Below are 27,560 nucleotides of genomic sequence, written 5' to 3'. Positions count from 1 at the left end.
CCCGGACTTTCTAGAAAAAAAGTCCGGAGTGATTCGCGCCCGTTTTCTCACGGGCGTGGGGACATAGGGACATAGCCGCATTATTGGCGAATCCTGCCCTTTATAGCAGAACACTTGGAAACCAGTGGCAGAATCAGATAGAGTCTGCATATATATACGAAAGGAAAGCATGCTTGACAAATCTACTGGAATTCTTCGAGGATGGAAATAGTAGTGTAGATGAGGAGGACAGTGGATGTGGTTTATTTGGAGTTTTAGAAGGCTTTCAATAAAGTCCCACATAAGAGATTAGCTTTTAAAATTAAAGTGCATGGGAGTGGGGGTATTGTATTGGGATGAATAGAAAATTGGTTGGCAGACAGGAAACGAAGACGAGGAATAAGCAGATCTTTTTCAGAATGGCAGGCAGTGACTAGTGGAGTACCGCAGGGATCGGTGCTCGGACCCGAGCTATTCACAAATATATATTCATGATTAGATGAGAGAACTAAATGTAATAACTCCAGATTTGCAGATGACACAAAGCTGGGTAGGAGGGTGAGCTTTGAGGAGGATGCGGAGATGCGTCAGTGTGATTTGGACAAGCTGAGTGAGTGGGCAAAAGCATGGTAGATGCAGTTTTATGTGGATGAATGTGAGGTTATCCACTTCGGTAGCAAAAACAGGAAGGCAGATTATTATCTGAATGGCTCTAAATTAAGAGATGTAATGTGCAACAACTGGGTGCCCTCATACGCCAGTCGCTGAAGTTAAACATGCAGATGCAGCAGGCGGTAAAGAAGTCAAATGGCATGTTCGCCTTCATAGCGAAAGGATTCGAGTACAGGAGCTGTAATGTCTTGGTGCAATTATGCAGGGCATTGGTGAAGCCACACCTGGAATATTTTGTGCAGTTTTGGTCTCCTTACCTGAGGAAGGATGTTCTTGCGATAGAGGGAGTGCAGAGAAGGTTTACCAGACTGATTCCTTGAATGGCGGGACTGACATATGAAGCAATATTGAGTCGGTTAGGATTATATTCACTGGAATAAGGGAGGATCTCACATAAACCTATAAAATCCTAACAGGACTAGACAGGGTAGATGCAGGAAGGAAGTTCCCGATGGTAGGGTTGTCCAAAACCAGGGTTCATAGTCTAAGGATACGGGGTCAACCTTTTTAGGACTGAGATGAAAATAAATTTCTTCACCCAGAGAGTGGTAAGCCTGTGGAATTCACACCCACAGGAAACCTTGAGAAGAAAACATTGTATGTTTTCAGGAAGGAGTTAGATACAGATCTTGAGCTAAACGGATCGTAGGATATGAGGGGAGAGCAACCCGAGTTAGATGGTCAGCCATGATCGTATTGAATGGCCGAGCAGGCTCGAAGGGCCGAGTGGCCTCCTCTTATTTTCTATGTTTCATATAATGGAGTTGGAGTGTTTGATGGATTAATGTCAACCCCATCAGAGGTCAAAATAATTTTTTTTGAGAGCTATTCTTAAGATTTTTGTTGAGAGGGCAGCACAGTGGCGCAGTGGTTAGCACTGCTGCCTCACGGCGCCGACGACTCGGGTTTCATCCCGGACACTGGTCACTGTCTGTGTGGAGTTTGCACATTCTCCCCGTGTCTGCGTGGGCTTCAACCCCACAACCCAAAGATATACAAGTTAAGTGGATTGGTGTCACTACGTTGTCCCTTAACTGGAAAACAATAATTGGGTACTCAAAATTTATATCAAAATGAAGATTTTCTTTTGTTGAGAATTAATTTTTGAATTTAGGGGCTCTTTTATCATTCCCAAAAATTTGGTATTTGCCCAAAAATTTGGATTCTGAATACAATTTCCAATTTACAGCAATAAACTATGATCAGATTCATTTCAAATTAGAACCATTTGACAAATCACAAGACTGTAGAGCCATGATGTGGAGATGCCGGCGTTGGGACTGGGGTGGGCCAGTAAGAAGTCTGACAACACCAGGTTAAAGTCCAACAGGTGTCGCAAGACTTCTTGCAAGGCTATAGAGAGCAGGGGTATAAATCTACTGTGAATGTTAGTAATGTAAGGAATGCAACTCAATGTTGTAATCTGATAAAGAATTTCAATTATAAGCTAATTGAGCTTCGTTGACAACGTTAATGGGTGTTCAACATAAATAGGTGTTTCCTCACTGCATAGAATAAGTAACATCCTTCCAACTCAATTCTGGTTTATGGTACCTCGTTAGAAATATCAGTTTAAAGTACAAACAGAAGTTTATGAAACAGAACTAAAAGATATTGGTCTATCATCTCTCTCTACCTCCTATCGGGGTGGGAGCAAGACGCATGTAGTCTGGGTTGCCGCCTACCAGTTCTGGCTGCTCCCATGGAGCAATCCCACTCTAGTTGAAGCCAGGCTGGGTTACAGTTATAGATGAATCCCCAGGACCCGGAGCCAGGGCTTAGCCAGCAGGGGAACATCCGCAGGATAGAGAGAAGGTGGGACATATGGTGGCTCCACTCTGATGGGTAGTGGCCCTGGCAGCTGGTACCTGCTCAGGCCAAACCCAAGACCTGCTTCTACAGAGCTGGTCTCCGGTTCACATCAGCTGCATCCACTGGCTACTGCACAATGCGCAAGGTTCACTATGCTGAGTGTGTGGAGGATGGAGCCCTTGCTGAGGCTGGAGCTCTTGCCTACCTGGCTACCATTAAGTTCCTGGAACTGGCTGGCGACGTGGCTTGGGACAATGCAGAAACCTGCATCATCTCCCGTTACTGGCAACTGGCTGTCTGCAATCATCAGGAAGTCAACAAGCTGCTGGGAGGACTCACAAAAGGTGGAATCCTGTCCAATATTCAGGCCATGCTACTGGACAAGAAAGCAGAACAGTCCAGCAAGGTCAAAAGACAAGATCAGGGAAAACAAGGTTGGGGGAGAGGGGCCTGTGATTAGAGGAATGGAGCAACATCATGGGGGAGACAAAATCTGCGATTGGAAGTGCAGCTCTTCACAGATTGTCTCTCACACTTGCTGCTCCTCCAATCAAAATACATTGGGGGGGGGGGGCGGGGGGGGGGGGGGGGGGGGGGCGGTGACGTCTCTTGAATTTTTCACCCCCGTCCTTGAGTTTTCAGGGCTATTTCCCGGGCGAATTCACTCACTGCCACCATGTGTTTTTTGAAATCCTGAACCCCATGGACTCTGCTTTAACATCTCATGTGAAGGATAGCAGCTCTGAAAGTGTCATAGTGTTACATTGAAGTATTAGCCTAGATTGTGTGCTTGAGGGCAGCTTGAAGCCACAAACTCAAGTGAGAGTGCTATTAAATGAACTGAGCTGAAATGTTTGGGCATTCGCAGTTTGCCACAGATCCAAGAGAGAATTCCGGTTTGAACTTGTTAGTAAGAGCACATTTGGAATGTACACAAACTGCATATTCCTCATGCTTCTGTGTCGTACCACCCAACACACAGGATTGCAAATTCAAATCTAATTGCTCAACTCTTGTTACGAGCTGATTTAAAGATCTCCTGGCTCTTTGAAAGGATGGGCCGAAGATAATTGTAGGGAAATGTCATGCCTCAGCACCGCCTTGTTACAGAGAACTTTCACAGCCATTGGGGAACATTCTTATGCGCTTGTCTTTTGAGCAAAGGAGATATATTCTTGAGTACTTGGCACGCTATAACATTCAAGGCTATGGGCCAAGCGCTGGCAAGTGGGATTAGGTGTCCATGTCAGGGCGCTTAAACATTGGTGCAGATTTGATGGGCCGAAGGGCCTCTTCTGCACTCTAGTATTCTGTGATTCTGAAGGGATATAAAATGACTAAACACAACACATTTTCTTCAAAATAGGCTAATTCAAAGTGAATCCAAGTAGAAAGATAGTTTTTGTGAATTTTTATATAGAATTTAACAAGATCTGCTGATGTGTACTTTTTATCTTATGTGGAATTAAAAAAAAATCATGATCTGGTCAGAACCCTCATATATTATTTAATAATAATCTTTATTAGTGTCACAAGTAGGCTTACATTAACAATGAAAATCCCCTAGTCGCCAGACTCCAGCGGCTGTTTGCGTACACAGAAGGAGAATTCAGAATGTCCAATTCACCTAACAAGCACATCTTTCTAAACAAACATTCCTCTCTTTTTCTCGTTAACATCATGTATGCACAATCCACGTATGAGCGAGCAGATAAATCATGGTCTTGAAGAGGTTCAGGAGCAGACTTCTTGCCTATTCTGAACTCCGCAAATGTTAGTGGTCCAACTGAGAGAGCATGAAGCAAAGCACCTGAACGCAATATAGCAAGATTGACGACGCAAAATTTTGCAACTTGCGAGCTGAGTAGTAACCAGGGTGAGGAAATGAGATTCTGGCACTATGTTCGGCAATTGCACAAGTGCGAAATGGGACCATAAATTACTTTGCTTTACACCTCAGCGTCATTTTTCTGCCTTCTCTTCTGGGCCTGGAGTTGCTCATTCATGACTGAAGAACATTATTCTTGCAAGTAGTTACTCACCTTGTTTGTGGAGGGAGAGCAAGGGTTTCAGTCCCACAATATTTTGATTGAGGGTTTCTCTCAGGACTGTGAAGTAAAGTTGCCATAATCCAAGATGACCATAGGCTGCTTTTCCCTTTGTGGAGAAGAGCTGACTGGTGGTGATTTAATCTGAGGATCACCACATCTCGAGCGAGGGGCAAGGTTGAGAAGGTGGAGCCTTCAGCTGGCACGGGAATTGACCGTGCGCTGTTGGCCTCGCTCTGCATCACAAAGCAGCTGCCTAGCCAACTTTGTATAAGATATTGCACCGTAAGAACATGATGAAGAACAGTATCTGTGATTACAAACACTGTGAACACTTGGTTTTAAACCTGCAAGTGTAGGCATCTACGAACAGGGGCAGCACATTTCTACAAGAGGTGGGATGAAAATTGTTGGACCAAACATTTTGCTAAATAGTTCTATATTTAATTGGTGCTGTTGTTGTCTAGAAACTGAACTGTATAACCATATCACCTTTTATTGCTGAGTACAAGTAGGATGTAGGCAAGAAGCAGCACTGAATCCTAACTGATTCAACATTCCAGGCTATTCATGGAGACCCAGAGCACACAGAAATTTTTCAATGTGTTAGTTTCCATGGGCCAAGTGGGTTCATGAAACCTATGTTCCCATTAATGTTCAGATATCTTTTTTTTTTATAAATGTTTTTATTCAGTTTTCGTATTTTATATTGAACAAATTACAAATTGTTAGGAGAGAGAAACAAAAAAAAAACAACAAAAACAAACACGCAAAAATTAACATACATATTTACAGGTAAGCATCTTCGTAGTAGTAACTGCGCCCCCCCCCCCCCCCCCCCCCCCCCCCTCAACATGTTTATTTAGCTTGGTTTTGGGCCTTAGCTAGCCATCGAACCCCCGTAACGAACCTGTAGCCCCCCCCCCTCCCGCTACCTTCCCCCGACTATTCTTCCTCTTGTACATTGGCCACAAATAGGTCCCGGAACAGTTGCATGAATGGCTCCCACGTTCTGTGGAAGCCGTCGTCCGACCCTCGGATGGCAAATTTGATTTTCTCCATTTGGAGAGATTCCGAGAGGTCGGACAGCCAGTCCGCAGCTCTGGGCGGTGCTGCTGACCGCCAGCCAAACAGGATTCTACGGCGGGCGATCAGGGAGGCAAAGGCAAGGGCATCCGCCCTCCTCCCCAGGAATAGATCTGGCTGTTCTGAAACCCCGAAGACCGCCACTATCGGGCATGGCTCCACCCTCACTCCCACCACTTTGGACATTACCTCGAAGAAGGCTGTCCAGTACTCCACGAGTCTGGGGCAAGACCAGAACATGTGGGCGTGGTTGGCCGGGCCTCTTTGGCACCGTTCACATCTGTCTTCCACCTCCGGGAAGAACCTACTCATACGGGTTCTTGTTAAGTGGGCTCTATGTACCACTTTTAGTTGCGTCAGGCTGAGCCTTGCGCACGTGGAGGTGGAGTTGACCCTATGCAGTGCTTCGCTCCAGAGTCCCCACCCGATCTCCATCCCCAGGTCGTCCTCCCATTTCCTCCTTGTTGCGTCCAGTACGGTGTCGTCCCTATCTACCAGTCGGTCATACATGTCACTACAGTTCCCTTTCTCTAGGATACTTGCGTCCAGTAGGTCTTCCAGTAGTGTCTGTCGTGGCGGTTGTGGGTACGTCCTTGTCTCCTTTCGTAGGAAGTTTTTGAGCTGCAGGTACCGTAGCTCGTTCCCCCCAGCTAGCTGAAATTTCTCTGTCAGTTCGTCCAGTGTTGCGATCCTGTCGTCCGTGTATAGGTCCCTGACTGTCAGTGTCCCCCCGTCCTGCCTCCACCTTTTGAAGGTGGCGTCGGTCAGTGCTGGTTTGAACCTATGGTTGTTGCAGATGGGAGCCCTGTTCGACATTTTGGTCAGGCCAAGTTGCTGCCGCAGTTGGTTCCAGGATTGGAGGGTGGCTGTCACCACTGGGCTGCTGGAGTGTTTTTTGGGTGGGGATGGGAGTGCTGCCGTGGCGAGGGCCCGGAGGGAGGTTCCCATGCAGGAGGCCTCCTCCGCACGCACCCACTCAGCTTCTGGCTCCTGGATCCATCCCCTTACTCGCTCGGCTGTTGCTGCCCAGTGGTGGAATTGTAGATTCGGGAGGGCTAACCCTCCCCTGGTTTTTGTTTTTTGTAAGACCTTCTTTGGGATCCTAGCATTTTTACCCCCCCATACGAACGCCATGATGAGTTTGTCCAGCGCTTTGAAAAAGGCCTTGGGGATGTAGATCGGAATGGATCTAAACAGGAAGAGGAACCTGGGCAGTACGTTCATTTTGATCGTCTGAACTCTCCCCGCGAGGGAGAGCGGGAGTGTGTTCCATCTTTGCAGGTCCTTTTTAACTTCCTCCGTCAGGCTGGTGAGGTTCCATTTGTGGATCCCTTTCCAGTCATGGGCTATTTGGATCCCCAGGTAGCGGAATTTATGTCGGGCTTGTTTGAACGGCAGCCCCTTTAGTGCTGCCCCCCCCCCCCCCTTGCGGGTGTAATGGGAAGATCTCACTTTTGCTCATGTTGAGTTTGTAGCCCGAGAAGGCTCCAAACTCTTTCAGGAGCGCGATGATTCCGTCCATGCTGCTTTGTGGGTCCGAGATATAGAGGAGCAGATCATCCGCATAGAGTGAGACTCTGTGCTCTCTACCTAATGTTCAGATATCTTAAGCCGCTGATGCAAATAGATATTGGGGGGGTCTGGTTTAGGATTTACTTGTCAACGAATAGTGGCAAGGATAGCCCTTTTTAAATCTCAAGGCTGGCACGGGTCAAGCAGAATAAGTTGAAAAAAAATCCAAGTGTAAATAGGACTAAGTTCTGTGCTGATGATGATGCCCTAACTTTAAAAAAAAAATCTTCTGCCCTTACTCGGTCTGTATCCCTTCTATTTCCTCCCGAGTGGCAGATTGTCAACTCTGGGGCCACAGGATGGAATTCCAGATATAATGACCGAGGTGAAGGGGACATAATACAGTCCATGGGTTATTTTAGACCGCGAGTGCAGTGGAATGTAGGTCGGGATTCTCCACCACCGTTGGGGGAGATCACGTTGCGGCAGAGAATCTCGTGTCGGGCAAAAAACGGAATCGGCGCCAAGCTGCTGTAAACCTAACCACAATGTGTATAAACGTCTAGAAGTTAAATACTATTGCTTCCTCTTATTTTCAGCAGCAACTGCACTTAACTGCATTTGATGTAGTCAGGGGCTGTCAATCACAGCTCAGTGTTTATAAACATTGCGGTTAGGCTCACAGCAGGGTCTGATGGGGATCTCTGGTCGCTGCGGGGTGGTGGTGTCGTGGGTGGTTGGGAGGGGGAGGGGGGGGGGGAGTTGTCTCAACCTGTCATCATAATCCTCTATTCCCTCCTCCCTGTGCTGTGAGAGGAGTGATCCAGCAATTCCCGTTGTTGGGGGGGGGGGGAGGAAGTGACCTCTATTTGTCAGCATGTGGAGGTGCAGGGTTTGCGTGTGTGGGGGGGGGGGGGGGGGGGGGGGGGGGGTGCCAGCTGCCAGACCTCAGTATCGGGCTGCCCGCTCAAAATGGTGGCCCGATTGCGAGATTCAGAACGGAATCCCTTGAGCTCCTCGCCATGCAGGTATTTGCATGGCAAGGGAGAGGGAATCTCTTTTAGCCGCTGCTCCTCGCCCCCCACAAACCAGAAGCGATGCACTTTCAGCCGAAGGACTTAATCTCCCAAATGGAGAATCCTGCCTGTAATTCGGCATGGTCAAGAAGGGCCGAATAGGCTCTGGAAAATGAGAGTTTGTAATACTTCAGGATATGTGCAAATCTGGCCATGCATCTTGACCTCTATATAAGCTGTTTAGACTCACTGCAGCAATTAAATGATAGCGCAGTGGTTGAGCCAATAACAATGTGCAGTTATTGTCCACCTTGTGAATCACAGTGCCTGTGGTTTTGGTGTGCACTCTATGGTTTTGCTGAAATACGTTTCTCTGCCTCTGGTTGTAGCTGAAGAGGAAGCAGGTGTATGTGGACAAAGTAGAAAGAATGCAACAGGCTCTGATCCAGCTTCAGGCAGCATGTGAAAAGCGGGAACAACTTGAACATCGGCTACGAACCAGGCTTGAAAGGGAGTTAGAATCCCTTCGGATGCAGCAGGTAAACTAGTTCCGGTTTATGTCATTAATATTTGAATTTTTCAATGTTTTTATTTGATCACCTTTGGCTGTTTAGAGAATTTAGGCAGAATATTTCCCTTAGATGATTTAATATTTGAGGTAAAATCCCTGATGAATATTATGGAGTGTTGTGCGGAAAAGCTGAGCTAGAAATGATGAGCTGAATGACCTTCCTCTTTTTGAAGTTCTTAATCGACCTCCAACTACAGTTAGCCTTGGTGACATTGAACAGGGAGAGGACAAACCACCCTGCTTCAGATTATTATCGAGTTAAATTTTGTGGAAATGCTTGGTTTTTGAGTGAGGTCGCTCCTTGCTGTCACATTTACCAGCAATCGTTCAATAGTCTGCCAATGTGCTGTGACGAGATTTCAAAGTGAAGTGTGACAACCGGTGTGGGGCATTGTGGGGGCTGACCTTGCTTTCTTCAACTCTATCCCAGCGTGGGTCATTAACTTCAGGAGAAGAGAGGGGAAAAATTGAAGGAAGTAACCTGCCCCCACCCAGCCCTACCTCCCCTCCCACAACTGTGGAGGGCTATTCAAATCCTGTAATTGTTGTGCATTAGCCACCCAAAGAGTTCCATAGTAGAGCATGCAGAGCAGGCCACCAGCTTGTCCTTTCTGCTGAAGATTGATGCCTAATGGGACGGGGAACCTCGAGAGAGAGAGAGAGAGAGAGAGAGAGAGAGAGAGAGAGAAAGAGAGAGAGGCAGACGGGGGGAGGGGGAGATGCAAACTTTTTCTCAAAATGAAAATTGATTTCTGTTTTAAAACATGCTTCTGGAAAAGCTTGCATAATTCCTGAAATATCTAAATGCAAGATGTCATCTGATGGTTCGTCCTTTTTGTTTGTCCTTGCCCAGCGCCATGGGACCTCTCAGACAGCCAGTGTCCCCGAGTGTAATGCCACTTCACTAATGGAGCTGCTGCGTGAGAAGGAGGAGCGGATCCTGGCCTTGGAGGCTGACATGACCAAATGGGAACAGAAGTATTTGGAAGAAAGTGTGATGCGGCAGTTTGCATTGGATGCTGCAGCTACAGTCGCAGCTCAAAGGTACAGCTTGGGTTGGACTAGCCTCAAAATTACATCACTACCACAAGCTGCATTGTCACACCCAGGCTCGCCATAAGTTCAGAATATAATGAGCCATGTGTGTGATTGCAATTTAGTTTCTACTTTTTCAAAATTTATAACAGGAAGGGCCTCAGAATAGAATGAGTCAGAAATTGCAGCCAATTTGAACTTCTAAAGTGTGATCAATGCCACATTTTGGAGAAACATGGTATTTAATTTGCACACAGAAACTCGCATAGACAGGTAGTCTGTTTTAGAGTTGTTGGTTGAGAGATAATTATTCACCAGGACACCCAAGGTGCCTGCTGCCTTCACATAAAGCCATGGGATCTTCCACATCCATCTTAAAATGTAGGTATCTTTGTTTAATGTCTTATCTGAAAGATTGTATCTCAAAAACTGCAGCACATTCATTTGGTTTTCCACTGAAATGGTGCCTCGATTTTGTGTTCTGGAGTGGGACCTAAACACACAGCCTTGTGACCTAAATCAGAGTTTTACAGCAGCCAATCTAATCTGTGTCCTGGTCCTGTACAAGAGTGAGGGGAAGAAAGGATCCTTTTTGGAACTAAGATAAATTATAAATACCAATAGTAATTCATCCAATTGTTGCTTTTAGGAATTCTGCTTTGAATTGAGCACCTGTAAATTCCTTTATACAAGCCTCCTGCAAACTGTTAGTGACAGATTGGTTTAAATAGCTATAATGTCTTTTAAAGAAGTTTTATGATTTGTATCACTCCCTTTCATAATTTAGTCCTACCCATTAACTGAGGCTTGGTGAAATTGTCACACATTCAGCATGCTGGGACATATTGTTGCTTGACCACAAACTGAAGCAAATGTCTTAACCATTAGGCTAACCTTGGGTCTCGAGGTTCATCTGTATTTTCAAATTGTAAAGTTATACTTGCCATTATATGGAGACTGTCCTGAGCTCACTGAGGAAGGCCGGGTTACTTTGGTCCTGATGTAACACATGCACAAGATCTTGAATAGACTGCAGATTCAATGTAGTCAATTGGCACATTTTTGCACTGCAGCCCAACAAGCTTTTCATTCAGGAATTCAAGCTAAATAAAAGCAGAAAGCTTTGAAGAAAAACACAGTTTACCCATGGGTTAGATTTTTGAAATGTTTTGTTCTTCATCTAGCAATGCATTGGATATGTGGCACATAAACAGGCTGTTCGACACAGCCAGTCCATGCTGCTCCACTTGATCCTCCTCCCATCTTTCCTGTCATCATAATCCTCTATTCCAGGGGTGGGCAAACTACGGCCCGCGGGCCGCATGCGGCCCGCCAAAGGTCTTTATGCGGCCCACCAAGTCATTAAAAAAAAAAATTTTTTTTTTAATTTTTTAAAAAAATTTTTAATTTTTTTTTTAAGGTTAATGGGGGGGGCTGTTGGGTTACTTACTGGTATAGGGTGGATACGTTGACTTGAGTAGGGTGATCATTGCTCGGCACAACGTCGAGGGCCGAAGGGCCTGTTCTGTGCTGTACTGTTCTATGTCCTATATGAGGCGCCCAGAATCATAACCGGGTGAAGTAATTATTTTACTTAATATACTATGCGGCCCTTTAAAATTGTGAATTTCTGAATGTGGCCCTTGCACGGAAAAGTTTGCCCACCCCTGCTCTATTCCTTTCTCCCTCTTATGCTTGAGTAGCTTCCACTTTAATGCATCTATATTAATGGCTTCAACCGCACTTTCTGGTAGCGAGTCCTACATTTTCACCACTTATTGGATGAAGAAGTTCCTCCCGAATTCCTGATTAGATTTTTTGGCGACTGTATTGTATTGATGATTTCTAGTTATGCTCTTCCCTACAAGAGGAAACTTTGTTTCTCTGTATATTCAAATCGAAGCTATTCATCGTTAAAATCCAGTACTTTCCTTAGGCCTCTTTTTTTTTTTCCCCAAGAGAAAAGAGACCCTTTTCTTACTCAAACTTCTGAACTTAAATGTAGACCCAAATTTTATGCTCTTTGGCCGGCGGGTTTGAAGGCAGACTGGGGCGAGCCCAAATTCTTTGGATGGGCTTTCTGTTGGGTTCCTACCTGACCCAACCTCTCTGCGATTTTACACTGGGGCAAGTGAAGCCTTGAATGAGCTGCCCACCCTGGCCCCAACTGAGGCCTTCTTCCCGTACCAGCCTCCCCGAACAATGCCGGAATGTGGCGACTAGGGGCTTTTCACAGTAACTTCATTTGAAACCTACTTGTGACAATAAGCGATTTTCATTTTTCTTTTTAAGTGACCTTTTAAAGGCCATTTCCCAAACAGCCTCAATTTTTAGGCCGATGGGAGGAATTCACAGGGGAAATGATGTGAATTTACGCAGTGTCAACTGCAGTACTAGTTTTTTTTTTTGTTGTGTGTTGTTAGGGATACCACAGTTCTTGGTCATTCTCCAAATGGTAGCTACGAAACATCCTTGGAAGCTCGGATTCAGAAGGAAGAGGAGGAAATCCTGATGGCTAATAGGAGGTGTCTTGACATGGAAAGCAGGTGGGCAAAGATGCATTAGTGTCCTCATGATATAATGTGCTATTGTGTTTGTTAAGTTATACTTTATGTATTTTTAAAAATGTCTTAGGAAGAACATTTCATTAGTGTTTTGTTTAATTGGCACTATTTACAAACATTTATTTATATTTTTAGATGTTCATACACTCTTCAGATGCCACATTTAAGATTTCACGCTCTGTATGAAATGACGATAAATTTCTTTTAAAAAGTGTACAGAAAGAAAACCTGCCATTTATTTCTCTTTTCTGTATGTAACTTGACCTTGCAAGGAGAGGAGCCATGTTTCTGCAAATGATCCAACAACAATAATTGGCTTTAGAATGTCCCAAAGAATTAATAAAAAGAAGCTGATTTCTTCAAGGATTTGAGTGCTTTTAGCTGCCTTGAACTTGCTGTCCTCCGCCATTCAGATATACAGGATGCTCTCTGAAATGCCAGGCTCTCCTTTAGTGCTTTCAGAATTGGAGATCCCCACTTCTACCAACGCACACTTCATCCACATCCATGGAGCTCCCCCTCCCCAATGTGTTTGGTCTGGGTCTCCTTCTCCTAGCTTGTGATAGATACACTGGCTGGAATATTTCAAAATTTCCTAGATCCTGGAAAGGTCTCATTAGATTGGAAATGTCACTCCTCTTTTCAAGAAAGGAGGGAGGCGGAAAGCAGGAAACTACAGGCCAGTTAGCTTACCATCTCCCTTTTTATCCTTTCATTGTTAGGAAATAAGATAAAAATTTTGTATTTAACGAAATAAAGTATAATAAAATACTTCAGGCCTCTGATTTACTCTTTTAGCAGGACAATGGACAGAAATCTAAAACTAAACTCCCAAAAGATAATGTGACTACCTTAATTAACACAGATCAGCAATGCTTGTGATTTATTGTATATTAATATATAACATGCCCTCTTTCCCCCTTCCAAAGAGCAGATGAGGTAAAGTGGCAGTCAAATCCCACCCCACTGGCAACACTGGTCCTGAGCTTGTGATTAGAACAGCGCTTCCTGAACTTTTTCCCAGTGTGACCCCGTGTTAATGCCTCCGATTTTGTGTGACCCCAGAATGGAATATTGGGAATGAGTGTTTTTGAGAGGTATGCTGGAGGAGGCCGGGGGAGAGACATTGTAGGATGGGGAGCTTTAGTTCTTGAGAGGGGGCTCCTAACGTTTTTGGTCACTAAGGACAATTTAACATGGCCAATCCACCTAACCTGCACGTCTTTGGACTGTGGGAGGAAACCGGAGCACCCGGAGGAAACCCACTCAGACACGGGGAGAACATGCAGACTCTGCACAGACAGTGACCCAGCGGGGAATCGAACCTGGGACCCTGGCGCTGTGAAGCCACAGTGCTATCCATTTGTGCTACCGTGCTGCCCTAATATTTGATGAAAATGCAGGCTTTCCCCAGGAAAGCAAACACCTTCCTGTTTCCAGACTTTATTTGCAGCAGCAGTTGTTAGGCTACGCTCATCAACGTAACAACAAAACCTCAGACATTTAAAAGGGCTTTGCAGCAGTCAGAAATCACTCCCAAAGTCTCAACTCGTGACCCCACTTTGGCGAGCATCATGCTAGAAAATATGTGAGCATGTCATAAAGTGACTTAATAATTTACATATCTCCCTCTGGGTGAAACATATGACTGCAATTCTTTACTTCCAATGTAGAGCTCTTCAGCCTGGAAGATACTTCAGAATTAGCTCTCAGGAATTGAGGAAAGCACTAGAGGGTGACTGGAGCATTTCATGCGCATCCATTATCCATCCCTTTTGGAGGCACCTGGCTTCTCGGATATACTAGTCCTGTACATGTTTTTGAACCCAACCACTGGAATCTGAAATATCTTGGAGGAGCATAAATGGAACGAGAAACCGAGCTTTGTTTCAAGCTGATGATCTTTCATCCATAAGATCATAAGACATAGGAGCAGAATTAGGCCACTCAGCCCATCAAGTCTGCTCCGCCGTCCAACCATGGCTGATATTTTCTCATCCCCATTCTCCTGCCTTCTCCCCATAACCACTGATTCCCTTATTAATCAAGAACCTATCTATCACTGTCTTAAAGACACTCAGTGATTTGGCCTTCACGGCCTTCTATGGCAAAGTGTTCTACAGATTCACCACCCTCTGGCTGAAGAAATTCCTCCTCATCTCTGTTTTAAACGACCGTCCCTTTAGTCTGAGATGGTGTCCTCTGCTAGTTTCTCCTACCAGTGGAAACATCCTCTCCATGTCCATTCTATCCAGGCCTTGCAGTACCCTTTAAGTTTTAATAAGATCCCCCTCATCCTTCTAAACTCCCAACGAGTACAGACCCAGAGTCTTCAACCGTTCCTCATACGACAATTTCTTCATTCCAGGGATCATTCTTGTGAACCTCCTCTGGACCCTTTCCAAGGTCAGCACATCCTTCCTTAGATACGGGGCCCAAAACTGCTCACAATACTCCAAATGGGGTCTGACCAGAGCCTTATACAGCCTCAGACGTACGTCCTTGATCTCGTATTCTAGCCCTCTTGACATGAGTGTTAACATTGCATTTGCCTTCTTAACTGCCGAACTGGACTTGAAACATTAAGTGCGTTTCTCTCTCCACCAATCCTGCCACACCTGTTGAGTATTTCCAGCAGTTTCTGTTTTTATTTTGGGTTGGCAGTGTCTGTGGTATTTTGCTTTGATATTCTAATGGTTAAAATGTTGGATGGACTATGATGTAGATATTGTTTTCTTGTGTGCTGTTCCAGGATTAAAACTCTTCATGCTCAAATTATTGAGAAAGATGCAATGATAAAAGTTCTCCAACAGAGGTCCCGGAGAGAGCAAGTCAAAACAGAACAGCCAGCAGCTTTAAGACCTTCAAAATCTCTTGTTTCTATTTCCAATGCTACGTCTGGGCTTTTGTCCTATCCCACACTGCTTTCCAGCAACCCAATAATTGAGGAGAAGAAGGAAGACAAGAGCTGGAAAGGCAGCTTGGGTAAACATGCTTTAAAAGATTACAGGTTTATAATGAATATTGTAAACTATCCTATAATAAAAATGTCGATTCAATTCAGCAACTCTTAATAGTTAACCAAAGGAGTTGAGAATACTATGAAGATTTTTTTTTTTTTTTGACGGTACAGAATTGGTTAAGTGTCAAAAGTAGTGTGTTTCTGAAGGATTTGCGTTTAAAACTGAAATAAGGTTGACCAAAAAAACAAAATTGTAAAATATAATTGCCTGTAGGTTGTTTGTTTCTTTCTGTGCACTACTGACAATAATTACTTGGGTTAGTAATAAAAGTAAAGAGTGCTGGAAAAATCTTACAGGTTTGGCATCATCTATGGGGAGAGAGAAACACAGTTCATGTTTAGAGTCTAATTAAGACTCTTCGGAACTGAAGGGAGACAGAAAGATGATGGGTTTTATGCTGTTGAGAGGGGGTGGGGATGACCACAGCGGGCAGGTTGAGGAAAAAGAAAAGATCAGGAATAGGTTAGTGAGTGGGGGAGATAAATGACCACGGTAATGGAACAAAGTCGAAGAGAGTGTGAATGGTAATTGTAAAGGAACAAAGCATTAGTCCAGGGTAGGTGTTAACAGCAGAATAAAGGTCAGCGCTATCTCAAAGCAAAAGAGCAGAATGTGTTAACAGTAGAATAAAGGTCAGTTCTGTCTGGAGGCAAAACAAGATACAGACTGACACGAGGTGAAATAATACAAAATGGAGGACGGAGTTCATGGACCTGAATTTGTTGAACTCCACGTTGAAGGTATATCATGCCGAATCAAATGAGATGCTGTTTCTCAAGGTTTTCAACAACATAAACCCATTTCTGCCTCTTCCGTTCTGAAGCAGTCATAATGAATTTGGAGCACCAACTCTATTTCTCTCCCCACAGTCACTGCCAGACTTGTTCAGTTTTTCCAGCACTACTTGTTTTTTAATTCGGACATCCAGCATTTGCACTATTTTGCTTTTAGTTTTATGACTACTTGGCAATTAGTTCCTCCTGTTATTGAGCAGAAATTATATTTTATGACATGTATGTTTTTTTTTCTTCCCTTGTTCCTTCAGGTTTTCTGCTCAACACCGATAGGAATGAGTCACATTCTTCGTCCTCTTCCCCAGTATTCCCCTCCACACCACTTTTATCAGCGCATTCTAAAACAGGAAGCCGCGACAGCAGCACCCAGACAGAAAGAGGTCCTGAGTCTAACAAATTGGGTACTATCTCACCATCACAAGGAAAGCCAGGCAGTAGCAGCCCTGCAAGCATGGAAAAAACAGGTATCGTGTTGAATGGTATTGTTTTGTATCCTCAGATATACACAGCTTTACATGTGGTTAATCAGATCTTGCACGACTGGAATGTATTGAAACCACTAGAGATTGATTGTTTCATAAATTACTAACTAGAGTAAATATCATTTCATCAGTTTTTATTTGTACCTTGAAATATAGCCTAGAAAATAAAATATAGGTTAGCCTGGCTAGCTACCATTCACAGTCAATGGGTGCAAATACAGCCCATGGTGAAGAAAATGCACATTTTCTGCTCTGGTGTACTGAAGCGACTTATGTCTAGTTCTGGTTCCATGGATGCTATTAATTCTCTAGCATTTTGCCTAATTTCCCTTTTGTCATATATAAGTGTACATGATGAATGTTTGAACAAGGGAGAGGGGGGGGGGGGGGGAGAGAGAGAATGGGACATGCGGCCGTGTCTGAGGAAGATGAGAAGGAGGTGGAAGTCCCGGAGGGATTGAAGGACATAGAAAATAGAAGCAGGAGGCGGCCATTTGACCCTTTGAGCCTACTCCGTCATTCTTTATGATCATGAAGTCCAGCAACTTCTCTAGTACCGACGTTAGGCTCACTGGTCTCTCGTTCCCTGTCTTTTCTCTACCTTTCTTTTTGAATAGTTACATTCGCTATCCTCCAATCTGTAGGAACCATTCCAGAGTCCAATGAATTTTGGAAAATGACCACCAATGGATGTACTCTTTCTCGGGCCACTTCCTTAAGTACTCTGGGATGACCCCAAGGAGGAGCCAGAGGATGGAGGACAGGCTATGACAAGGGTCTGGCATGCCGAGAGGACCAGAGAGGTGCTCATCGCCTCAAGATTCTCATTGGATGAGACTGTATCCACCCCTCCCCCAACCATACCGTCCCTTCCTCAACCGCCCTGTTCCCCTTTCCAAGGGTCTGTGTAACATCACTCCTGAGTGATGGGCCTCTGTTGGCACTGTTAGCAGGTGGGGTGGTGGTTGCAGGCAGGCCTGCTGTGAAAATTGATGTGACAGAGGCTTCAGATTTATGCGGTGTGACTTTGTTGAGGAACATTTTAATCTGACAAATTTCCATTCCCCCTAGCTACAGACAGTGACCTCACCAGTGCCCACTCAGCGTTCCTCACTCGTCTTGATCATCCGTGTTCTAGCACTATGTCTAGATGTGTCCCCAGGATGCACATCAGAGGTGGGCTGCTGCTTTCTGGACCCTGTGGCTTTGATGCACTTGGCGGATGCCCTCAGGCGGGCCTGGAGCTAGAGGACCCCGGCCGAGTTACTGACGTCACAGGCGTCTTCGTGCCAACCTGATCTACCCGCTGCCCTGCCAGTGTCAGGAGGAGGAGGTTTCAGTAGAACTGGAGACTGCTGTAATCTTCTTGGTGGCAGGCCCTGGGTTGGGCTCCAGTGTTTCCTCCTCTGAGGATGCCTGTGGGGCACTGGGTGACTCCATGGGCAGGCGGAGTGAGCTCCAGAAGCAACTGAGTCATTTGGCTCTTCCACTCCTGGAGACTCCCCATTGTCTGTACCACTACAATGCTCCTCAGTGACTGGGCCATGCTATGGAGGGCTTTCGAAATGTGCACCCACGTCTGGGGCACGTTCCTCATCAACCGAGACATGATGTCGAGGCCCTCAGCCATGGTTGACACAGACTGAGCCAACACCTGTGTCTGAAGACTGTGGGACTCCTCCAATCAATGGATTGCCACTGACACCCCTCCTGAATGTCACCGCTCTGGGCTATCATCTGTATCTGCTCAGTAAGAACCTTGTCCAGAGGATCGGCATCTGGCTGGGATCCAGTTATGTCCTAGGATCCAGCAGACCTCTGACCTGGAGGTTCCTTCCTCTCTTTGATGTGCATCACCAACTCTGTGGTGCTCACCAGATAGTCCCCCCCCCCCCCCCAAAGCCTACTAAAGCCACCGAGGTGTGTGTCTCTGCGTTGATGGAAGGTGCAGGTGATAGCTGTGACACATCGCTGGTGTTTCCCTCTGAACTCTCCTCCAAGATGTTCTCTTGGATGGTGAGGGGGGTATGACTCCGGATGGCTCTCCCTCATCAGACGGTGATCCTGCAAGACAATGGACATTTGGTCAGTGAAAGGGAAAGGTCCATTTTGTGGGGCATCAACAACTTGCTTGAGACACGTCATCTGGGTGAAGGGGCAGTGTATCCTCACCTCTGTGGCGTAGGCCGATCTTGCTGCTTGATAGGACAGAAGCGTCTACAGCAGGTGGCATGTGTGGGTATTGCACCTGGACATAAAGGGGTTGTGCTGGTGGGTGCCAAAGGGTTCTGAGGGACAAGCTTGGAGATCGGAAGTGTGGAGGGTGAGCGGTGCCAGCCAGTCGATTGAGGCAGAGGAGGGTGGCGTTGGGGAATTTGAGGGGTGGCAGGCCGGACTGATGCCAGGAGAGAAATGGTAACTTCTCCCGACAGCTCGGTGGAGGTCGTTTGTCTTCTTCCGACATTGGATAGCAGTACCAGTCGAGCTGCCCACACTTATTGTAGCTGCCACTGCTCTCCCAGGAGGTATTGCTGACCCTGCTCTTTTGAGGGAACTGGGTGTCTTGCCTCTCATTCACCACGTCGAGATGTTTGGTCAGGTTGGCATCACCAAAGCGAGTATCAGGTCTGCCCGCTGCAACGCTTGTGTGTTGACTAGGAGTGGTGAGGGAGCACATAAAAGCAGCAACGGTGGGCAGCTGAGGAAGGAGCCAGGCGAATCAGACACGAGGGAACCAGGAATTGGAAGATTCACGTGGGTCTCAGTTTTGGTATTTCGAGCCATTGAATACAGGCCGCGATCTCGCCAATGCAGCCGCGGAGAAACACCCCCCCAAACATGCCCAAAACCAAACTTTTTTCCGATGAATCGTGTCTCAAGTTTTCTTTGCCTACTGTAAGGCTGTAACTTGTGCCATATCTGACCTGTGAATGGTTGGTGCAGTTAACTAGTTGACTAAACAGTCCATGTTTGTCAGCACAGGTACTCCTCAAGATGAGCATAAAATTCTTCAAGTTTAAAAAACAAAACTAGTTTATTTTATAACTTTCAATCAGTAGCAGTGGCAGACAGTAATTACTCCAGCTTTCCGAGGCTGCTGTTGATAAATGCTAAGCAACCACTTTAAAACTTACTTTCATTTTGGAGATGAAATGGAATTTTCTCCTCTGAATGTTTAAGATGACTCTCCCCCCACCAAATACGAACAGCAAAAATACAGGATGTCTGTCAAGCACTCTAATATATGTTATATAGATCGGACTGGTTGCATTCCACTGATTACATTTGCAGAGTTTCAAAAAGGCTGGAACCACAGGATTGACTTTTCTTGGAACTTGTTTTAGAACCAAAAGTGAAAGCCAACTCCATGGTGGCAGTATTTTGTCAGCAGTGACCTGTTAATTAATTGGCTGTTGTCAAGATCATTGCCCAAGGTTGGGCGCTCTGTGGCCACAGAGAAGCCAAAAGGCGGGCTGCCTCCTGGAACTTAGTGGTCTCCCCACATAGCAGCATATTCTCCCAACATTGGCATGAATAGGAATTGTTCCTTCATAAGGCCGATAAGTAGCTGAATCAGCTGTTGGCCAGATACAATGCCATGGTTTCCACTGCTGGTAATATACCAAGAACACATGAATATGTTTAGGGCACTACGGTAACACAAGTGAAAAGCATTGTGGCTTCACAGCGCCAGGGTCCCAGGTTCGATTCCCCGCTGGGTCACTGTCTGTGCGGAGTTTGCACATTCTCTCTGTGTCTGCGTGGGTTTCCTCCGGGTGCTCCGGTTTTCTCCCACAGTCCAAAGACGTGCAGGTTAGGTGGATTGGCCATGATATGGCCATGACATGAAGGGCAGCACGGTAGCATAGTGGTTAGCATAAATGCTTTACAGCTCCAGGGTCCCAGGTTCGATTCCCGGCTGGGTCACTGTCTGTGCGGAGTCTGCACGTCCTCCCCGTGTGTGCGTGGGTTTCCTCCGGGTGCTCCGGTTTCCTCCCACAGTCCAAAGATGTGCGGGTTAGGTGGATTGGCCATGATAAATTGCCCGTAGTGTCCAAAAAAGTAAGGTTAGGGGGGGGGGGGGGGGTTGTTGGGTTACGGGTATAGGGTGAATACGTGGGTTTGAGTAGGGTGATCATGGCTCGGCACAACATCGAGGGCCGAAGGGCCTGTTCTGTGCTGTACTGTCTATGTTCTATGTTCTATATATTGCCCTCAGTGACCAAAAAAGGTTAGATGGGGTTATTGAGTTACGGGAATAGGGTCGAATTGAGGGCTTAAATGGGTTGGTGCAACCTCGATGGGCTGAATGGCCTCCTTCTGCACTGTATGTTCTATGTTGGGGTCGTCCTCTTCTTCCACACCCCCCCCCCCAAAAAAAAACGAAGCCTTCCACCAATGTATTGCCAGCCCCTATAACTCCCAGCCAATCGCCCTGGGACTGACAAAACGTTTGATACAGCATTTGATCATTTACGTTTGTATACTTTTAACCTTCAGTCCTTTTTGTAATCAAATACATTTATGCTGTAGTTCTGAGGTCGCATATTTTCATGGCATGATAAAGACCAAAATATTTCCTCCAGTGAGTGCAAGTTCAGTTTTATTACTTTTAACTTTGAATTGCTGTTGACTCATTGTTGAATCTGACTTAATATTGCTGTAATCATGTAAAAAAAAAAGTGCCACAGTTATACACAGTATTCCAATACAACTATAACAATAATGAGATAATTTATTGCAATTGAGTGCCCTTGAAACGCATCTGAATCTCTAATCTGAATTACGTATTGGATGAGTGTTCTATGTAGTGAATTTGTTTGAAGCTTGCTCTTAAAGATTGCTTGACGTTACTGAAGATGTAAATACTTATTTTAGTAACAAATCAGTTTTTTTTTGTTTTTATACAGGCAGTTTTCCTTTGAGCAATACATTTGACAGGAGAGTCCCCCCTTCTCCATTTGGGCAGGACCTTGCTGATAACGAGATGGTGGAGATTTTGATTTGAATTCCTCTCACCCAGGACAAAGTGAGAAGGCAGTAAAGCGAATTGGAAGGATGAAACCTGATGATCTTGACGTCCTTTGTGAAAAAACATGCAAAGTGGATCCTCGTTTGTTCCAGGTGAAGTGCTTATAAAGCTAGAGCACTTCAGGAAGCAACACAAAAATGAACTGAAGGATGTAAATGTTTTACAATCACATTCTTTATGAATGGAAAGATAGGCTCTTCACAGTCCAGTATCAGTACGAACTGTTTCAGGAAATATCTGCACTGCCTTGTACAATACATTCCCACTCAAGTCAATAGATTTACCGTTTAAAATTGAAGTATTATATACACAAAAAAAACAGTATATTGAAAAGACCACAAGCAGTAATGTATTAGAAGTCACTCTTCAATCAATAACATTGTACTAAAGAGGAATAAACAGCCTTTGAGGTGGAGGCCAGAGTCGGATCGAATCTCCAAATCATGAAATCCTGGCAAGAAAAACAGGTTTCCTCTTGTTTTTGTTCAATACAAAAAACTGAGACACACAATTTGGATATTTCAAACACTCTGGATTGTGTATAAAGTTGTTAATTACCTATCAAAGTTCAAATATGCCTTTATGGTTCCCGAGGTCATGTGCATCGACTCTTAAATGATCACTAAACATCTGCCCCAGTCCAAAATTTAATAGTTCCAGGATTTCACCTCTGATTTTCTGACTAACGGCATTGTCTCCTGTGGACCATATGGTTCTGTGGCACTGACAGTCTTCCAGCGTCTCATCGAAGCATATCTTCTTAAAGAATGAGCCAGAACAGCGTTGGAAGAGCAATTCAACAGTGAGGACACAAAGCTGAGCCCAATTCTTTTGGCCTCTGGCATCTGTGCATGGGTGCTTTCTGGGCTTGCATCACTGGATAATATTCAAGAACATGAATCCTGGCTGATATTTTCTTTTTCCTCCTCCAAAGCAAATGGATACCCAGCTTAATTGTCAAGTTCCCTCGTATCTCCACCACTCCTTTCCTGAACAAGGTTAACCTGCTCAACTTAGGCAACTGTTTCGGGTTTTGGAAGAGCACCTGAAATATGTCCCACATATAGTTATTATAGGCCAGTTTCAGTATAAACAACTGATGGTGTTAAAACACATTTAGACCCAGTATTGTTCCAGGCTATGTAACAACCCTCTTCATTAAAAAAAGAAAAAATTGTGTCCATTCAGAATGTCTTTCTGCTTTAGCAATTTGCCATTTAAATAGGTGAATTGTGGGACCAATAGAAACTTGTATCACTGCAACCCTATTTCACAGTGTGCCTTGGAATATGAGGTTCAGATCTATATCTCCTGCGCACTGTTTGCAGGTAATCTGTTACCCTTCGGATATCCTGAAAATTTTGACCAGCGTTGATTTATCGTGTAGCTTTAGGCAGACTGTAGTTCATGTGCATTTCAATCTATTGGTTAAAATCCAATTGTTGTAAACACACCAGACTTTATTTTACTTGTATGCATGTTCTGTGGTGTCCATAATCCATCTGAGCCCAGAATATGTGGAATTTGGTTCATGCAGTATAGTTTTGGTGAGCATTTTTTGTTCTGCAGGTATAACCAGGTCATAAAGAAGCCTTGTGCTTTGCATAATCGATCTGCATTCAAAATTTTCAGAATTTTTCAGGTATTATGATAGTTTGGTAATCTGGAAAGTAAAATAGCAGCATGGTTCAAAGCCTTGTGAACATCTTTATTGAATGCTGTTACCAGTGTGTTACAGAAAAAAAAAAGTACTTGGGTCTGGTACGACCACTGCCATTCATTATCATTACTGCCATTAGTGATAGACCTATCGCCATTGTACTTCACTTTGGTATTGTAAAGCTCAAAGTATTTTGGAAGGAGAAAAACAATAATTAAGCTACTGGATATTTTTTGGTTTGTGAACAGGTCCGGAAAATTTCATATGCCCACCATTTGTGATCCATTAAAATACTGCAAGGACGCAAATTGCTCCATTATAAATTTATCTTCTCCCCCCTGTTCAGGTTGTTCTCTGTCATCTCCTCTCATTCAGCGCCGTGTACTGGGTGAAATAGCAGATAGGAGTCCTGAGTCCAGTCCTCTGAATGCTGGTCCAGAGTTGGTTTGGAGCTGGGTGACCAGAGAAGCCTGTGAAGTGTGGGTGTAGAGTAGACTCAAGTGGACTTTCATAATTGTTTGTTTCATGTGAAAATGTGGACCACTTCTACTTGCCAATACTGTTGCTAGACTAGCTGTGATCATAATAAATCGCTAGAGGGTGAACTTACATTCTTTTTATGTAAAATTGAATTAATTAGCTTTGACTAATTAATCATTTCCCAGCTACATTCTCACTTTCAATATTTTTGAATATATTTCTGTTTGGCAAGAAATGTTTTTATACTTAACGTAGATTTATCTAATTTATATTACAGTTGTGACTTGATATCTTTTAGTACACAAGTTAGTGACTGGTTCAGTAGTAATGTTATGCCTGGAATATAACAGAAATGCTGCTATATAACAGTTGTATCCCTAAATACTATAACCCCGCATTAACGTTATGGTCTTTTAAAAGACCATAGAATAACATATACATAATTATAAAACAAAATTATCTTGGATCTTGGTTCAATGCTGAGCATTGAATCTAGACAATGATAAGGGAACTGCAGTGGAAATTTCTAATGCAGTGTGTTAGGGAGTCTTGATCAGTTGTGGTTAATCCAATATATATTTATAGCCAAGTCTCACCAATTTTTACTTTTTGCTGATGCCAAGTTGATGAAAACTACTGCACTGATTAGTCCAGTGAGACAGTGACATCCTCTTTGCTATTAAGGTGCAGCCCTCTTATCAGAGCCCAATTAGTAGAAAGGAATTATGTTCAGCAAAAGGTGACTATATGAAGAGTTCAACCATAAGTGGTGCGTTCAGCAAGTTGTGCAATTTATGTGAAGAGCTTGCTTTTTAAGAGGCCAATTCAAACTAAAGGAAAGCAAAATAGTGGAGATCTCAGTGTAAGTCTTTGTAAAAAAAAAGAGTACCCAATTCTTTTTTTCCAATTAAGGGGCAATTTAGCAAGGCCAATCCACCTAACCGGCACATCTTTTTGGGTTGTGGGGGTAAAACCTATGCAGTCTCAGGGAGAATGTGCAAACTCCACACGTTCAGTGACCCGGGGACGGGATCGAACACAGGTCCTTGGCCCTATGAGGCAGCAGTGCTAACCACTGTACCGCCCTGAGATCTCATTGTGAAGTGCCATTAATGTATACCATGCAAGTGCCATCAGTTATTGTTTCACCAAAGATAAAGGTATGCTTGAGTGTTTGAACACACTGCAGTTGCAAGATCATCCTCCATGGATTGTTGCAGAACAGATTCACTGGAGCCGTTTATGTAGATTTTCCTACCGGTTTGCTTCCTTTTTCTGATATAGCCATCCATTCATTCTTTAAAACTTTGAGTGTTCTGTTCACACTCTTTTCCTTTGCTGACTTTATACTGCAATGCTTTTATCACTGGCAGAACTGACTGCGTTTGGTCTTTTTCAATGGGCCAGATTCTCCGCACCCTCGCACCAAAACCGCGGCCGGCGTGGGGGGCGGAGAATCTATGTTCCCGCAAGAAATCAGGACCGGCACTGGTTCTCTGATAATGCGGGCCCCGAAAAGCGGTGTACTCCCCACCTGGGGCCATTGCCAGAGGCCCACTCCGACATCCTTCGCCCCGACCGGCCAATGTCTCGATGGCGTGGAACCAATGTGCTCCAGCCGGTCGGGATGCTCACGTGGCGGCTGCGGACTCAGTCCGTGGTCGCCCTGGTCAGGGGCGGGCCAGTCAGAGGCCAGGGTGGGGGGGGGGGGGGGGGGGGGGGGGGCTTATAGTTGGCCAGGGAATGTTTGTGCGGGGGATGAGGGTTGGGTGCGCGGCCGATCGAGGGGTCTCTTTTGTGGGTCTAGCTCCACTGTCCGAGTCCGTCATGGAGCACCACTGGAGGCCGCCGCTTTACGCATGCACGGCCTCTGACCCAGAAGTGCATGGGCCCATATCTTTTTTTATATGGTCGCGGCTGGCATTGTTGAAAACTGGCTGCAGCGGCTGTTGCACACGAATTTGCACAATCTGAGACGCAGGAGAAGATTTTTTCTTAAATTCTTTGTTATCTTCCTGCCTGAAAGGAGGCAGAGACCCGGTCACGCTCCCTGAACATCGATGTCATGTGCTTTAGGCGTGATTGCGATTCCTCCATTTTGTCAGCAGCAAACAAGTAAATGAGGACCAAGCAGGCTCACCTCTCGCATTAAAGGAAAGAGAAAATGGTGAGTCACGAATGTAGGCCGGCGGGGGTCCCGAAGATCGGCCGGCACGGGTCCCAAAGGTTGGCTGGTTGGTAAAAATGGGTCCCCAGAAAAAAAGTTTGAAAAACACTGCTTTGGAGGTCAGTGCAGGCTCGATGGGCCGAATGGCCTCTTGCACCGTAGGGATACTATTTGATCAGAAAATGCTGGATCAGCAGGTCTGGCATCTCTGGAGAGAGAAACAGAGTTAACACCTCGATTCTGAATATGGCTGCTCTTCGGAGCTGTCCAAACTAAAGAAACACAGTTGTGTAAAATAATTAGATGCACAGGTTGGAAATGGAATTGACTAGAAATTAATGGATCAATGAGAGTAATTCACACCGGAAATGCTAGTTGTCAAACAAAGCTTAAGACCGTAACTGTTGCTTCACCTACATTTTGAGACACAAAACCATTTCTTAGAGGGATAAAGGTATATAATGTACATATATTTAAATGGCTCTGGCTCGAAAGCCTGGAACATTGCACTGTACCATTCTGTCCTGCACATAAAATTAGGAATATCTTGTTCAAGTTTGGGAATAACCTAGTTAAAAATACCAAGTCATGACTGTATATAGCATTTCAAAAGATTTTTTTTTCCAGTTTCAGAATTAGCCTCACTGTAATGAGAAAGCAGGAATTATTTGAAACCTAGGAATGGTAATGGTGCCTGTCTTCAAGATTTTGATATGCAGGCATTTGATTGCTCATGTTGTGCACTTAACAATTAGAAAATAAATCTCCTACATGGTGCCTTTTTTAAAAACAAAATAAATCATTTTTTACTCTGTTGTATATAATCCCAAACTATTGTTAGAAATTTAAAGCTGGCTTTTTGCTCTTAAGTTAAAACCAACTGTATTTTGTATTTTCTCAGTTGTATTGTTTATTGTATATTTAATAGAAAAGTTTTCTAAATTGGACCGGAATCGGCTCTGTGTTGTCTTTCTTGCCAATTGCATTCCAGCATAATGCTACCCACGTAAACAGTGTAACAGCTTAAACGAATCTAATGTTGAAAGCAAAATATACTAATACATGTGACAATAATAAATCAAATCAAATCAAAAAGTAATGGAGCACAGATGCAGGACCTCTGCTGTTGCCATCAAAAATCCATGCAGTTGTTCCGTGAGCAGCTATTGCCTAAATCCCTCAGTAAAGATTAAAATCTAGTGGGCTAGGATTCTCCGTTTGGGAGACTATGGGTGGGATTCTCCGCTAGCAGAGCCGAAATAGGGCGTGCGATTGGGTGGAGAATAGCTTCCCACGGCAAAATTGCAGCAGACGCCGGTTTGAAATCAAATCGCGATGCTGCGTCACATCAAAAACAGCGTCAATGCGATGCACGCCGCACGTACTTTAAACACTGTTCGCATATCATCATTAGTGGTCCCACCCATGAGTCTCTGCCTTAGATGGGGTGAGTTCCCGATGGTGCAATCCACGAGTGCTCTTGGGAATCGTGAACCTGGCGTGATGGCTGCCGAGGCAGAGGGCGTACAGACAGTGTCCAACGCTGCCATACTTTGCCGACAGTCGTGCCGCTGGCCGGGGGGAGTAGTGGGGGTTGAGCCAGGAGATGGGCTGTGGAGTTGGGGTG

General features: G+C 44.8%; 1 protein-coding gene across 6 annotated transcripts in view; it reads left to right on the top strand.

The window, feature by feature from the left end:
- The window catches only part of amot (angiomotin), a 95,418-nt gene extending 72,055 nt beyond the window's left edge, over positions 1–23,363 (top strand). For all 6 annotated transcript variants that reach the window (XM_038774542.1, XM_038774548.1, XM_038774547.1 and 3 more), the window contains 6 exons: positions 8,515–8,664; positions 9,550–9,740; positions 12,155–12,277; positions 15,048–15,280; positions 16,364–16,576; positions 21,505–23,363. In XM_038774542.1, coding sequence (XP_038630470.1) covers positions 8,515–8,664; positions 9,550–9,740; positions 12,155–12,277; positions 15,048–15,280; positions 16,364–16,576; positions 21,505–21,602 — 1,008 coding nt within the window. In that variant the 3' untranslated portion in view covers positions 21,603–23,363. The remainder of the gene's footprint in view (positions 1–8,514; positions 8,665–9,549; positions 9,741–12,154; positions 12,278–15,047; positions 15,281–16,363; positions 16,577–21,504) is intronic.
- Positions 23,364–27,560: the final 4,197 nt, after the last annotated feature.

The sequence above is a fragment of the Scyliorhinus canicula genome, chromosome 17 (genome assembly GCF_902713615.1).
Source record: "Scyliorhinus canicula chromosome 17, sScyCan1.1, whole genome shotgun sequence".
NCBI lineage: Eukaryota > Metazoa > Chordata > Chondrichthyes > Carcharhiniformes > Scyliorhinidae > Scyliorhinus > Scyliorhinus canicula.
Note: the sequence above shows the minus strand (reverse complement) of the source record. Positions and strands in the feature narration are given on the sequence as shown.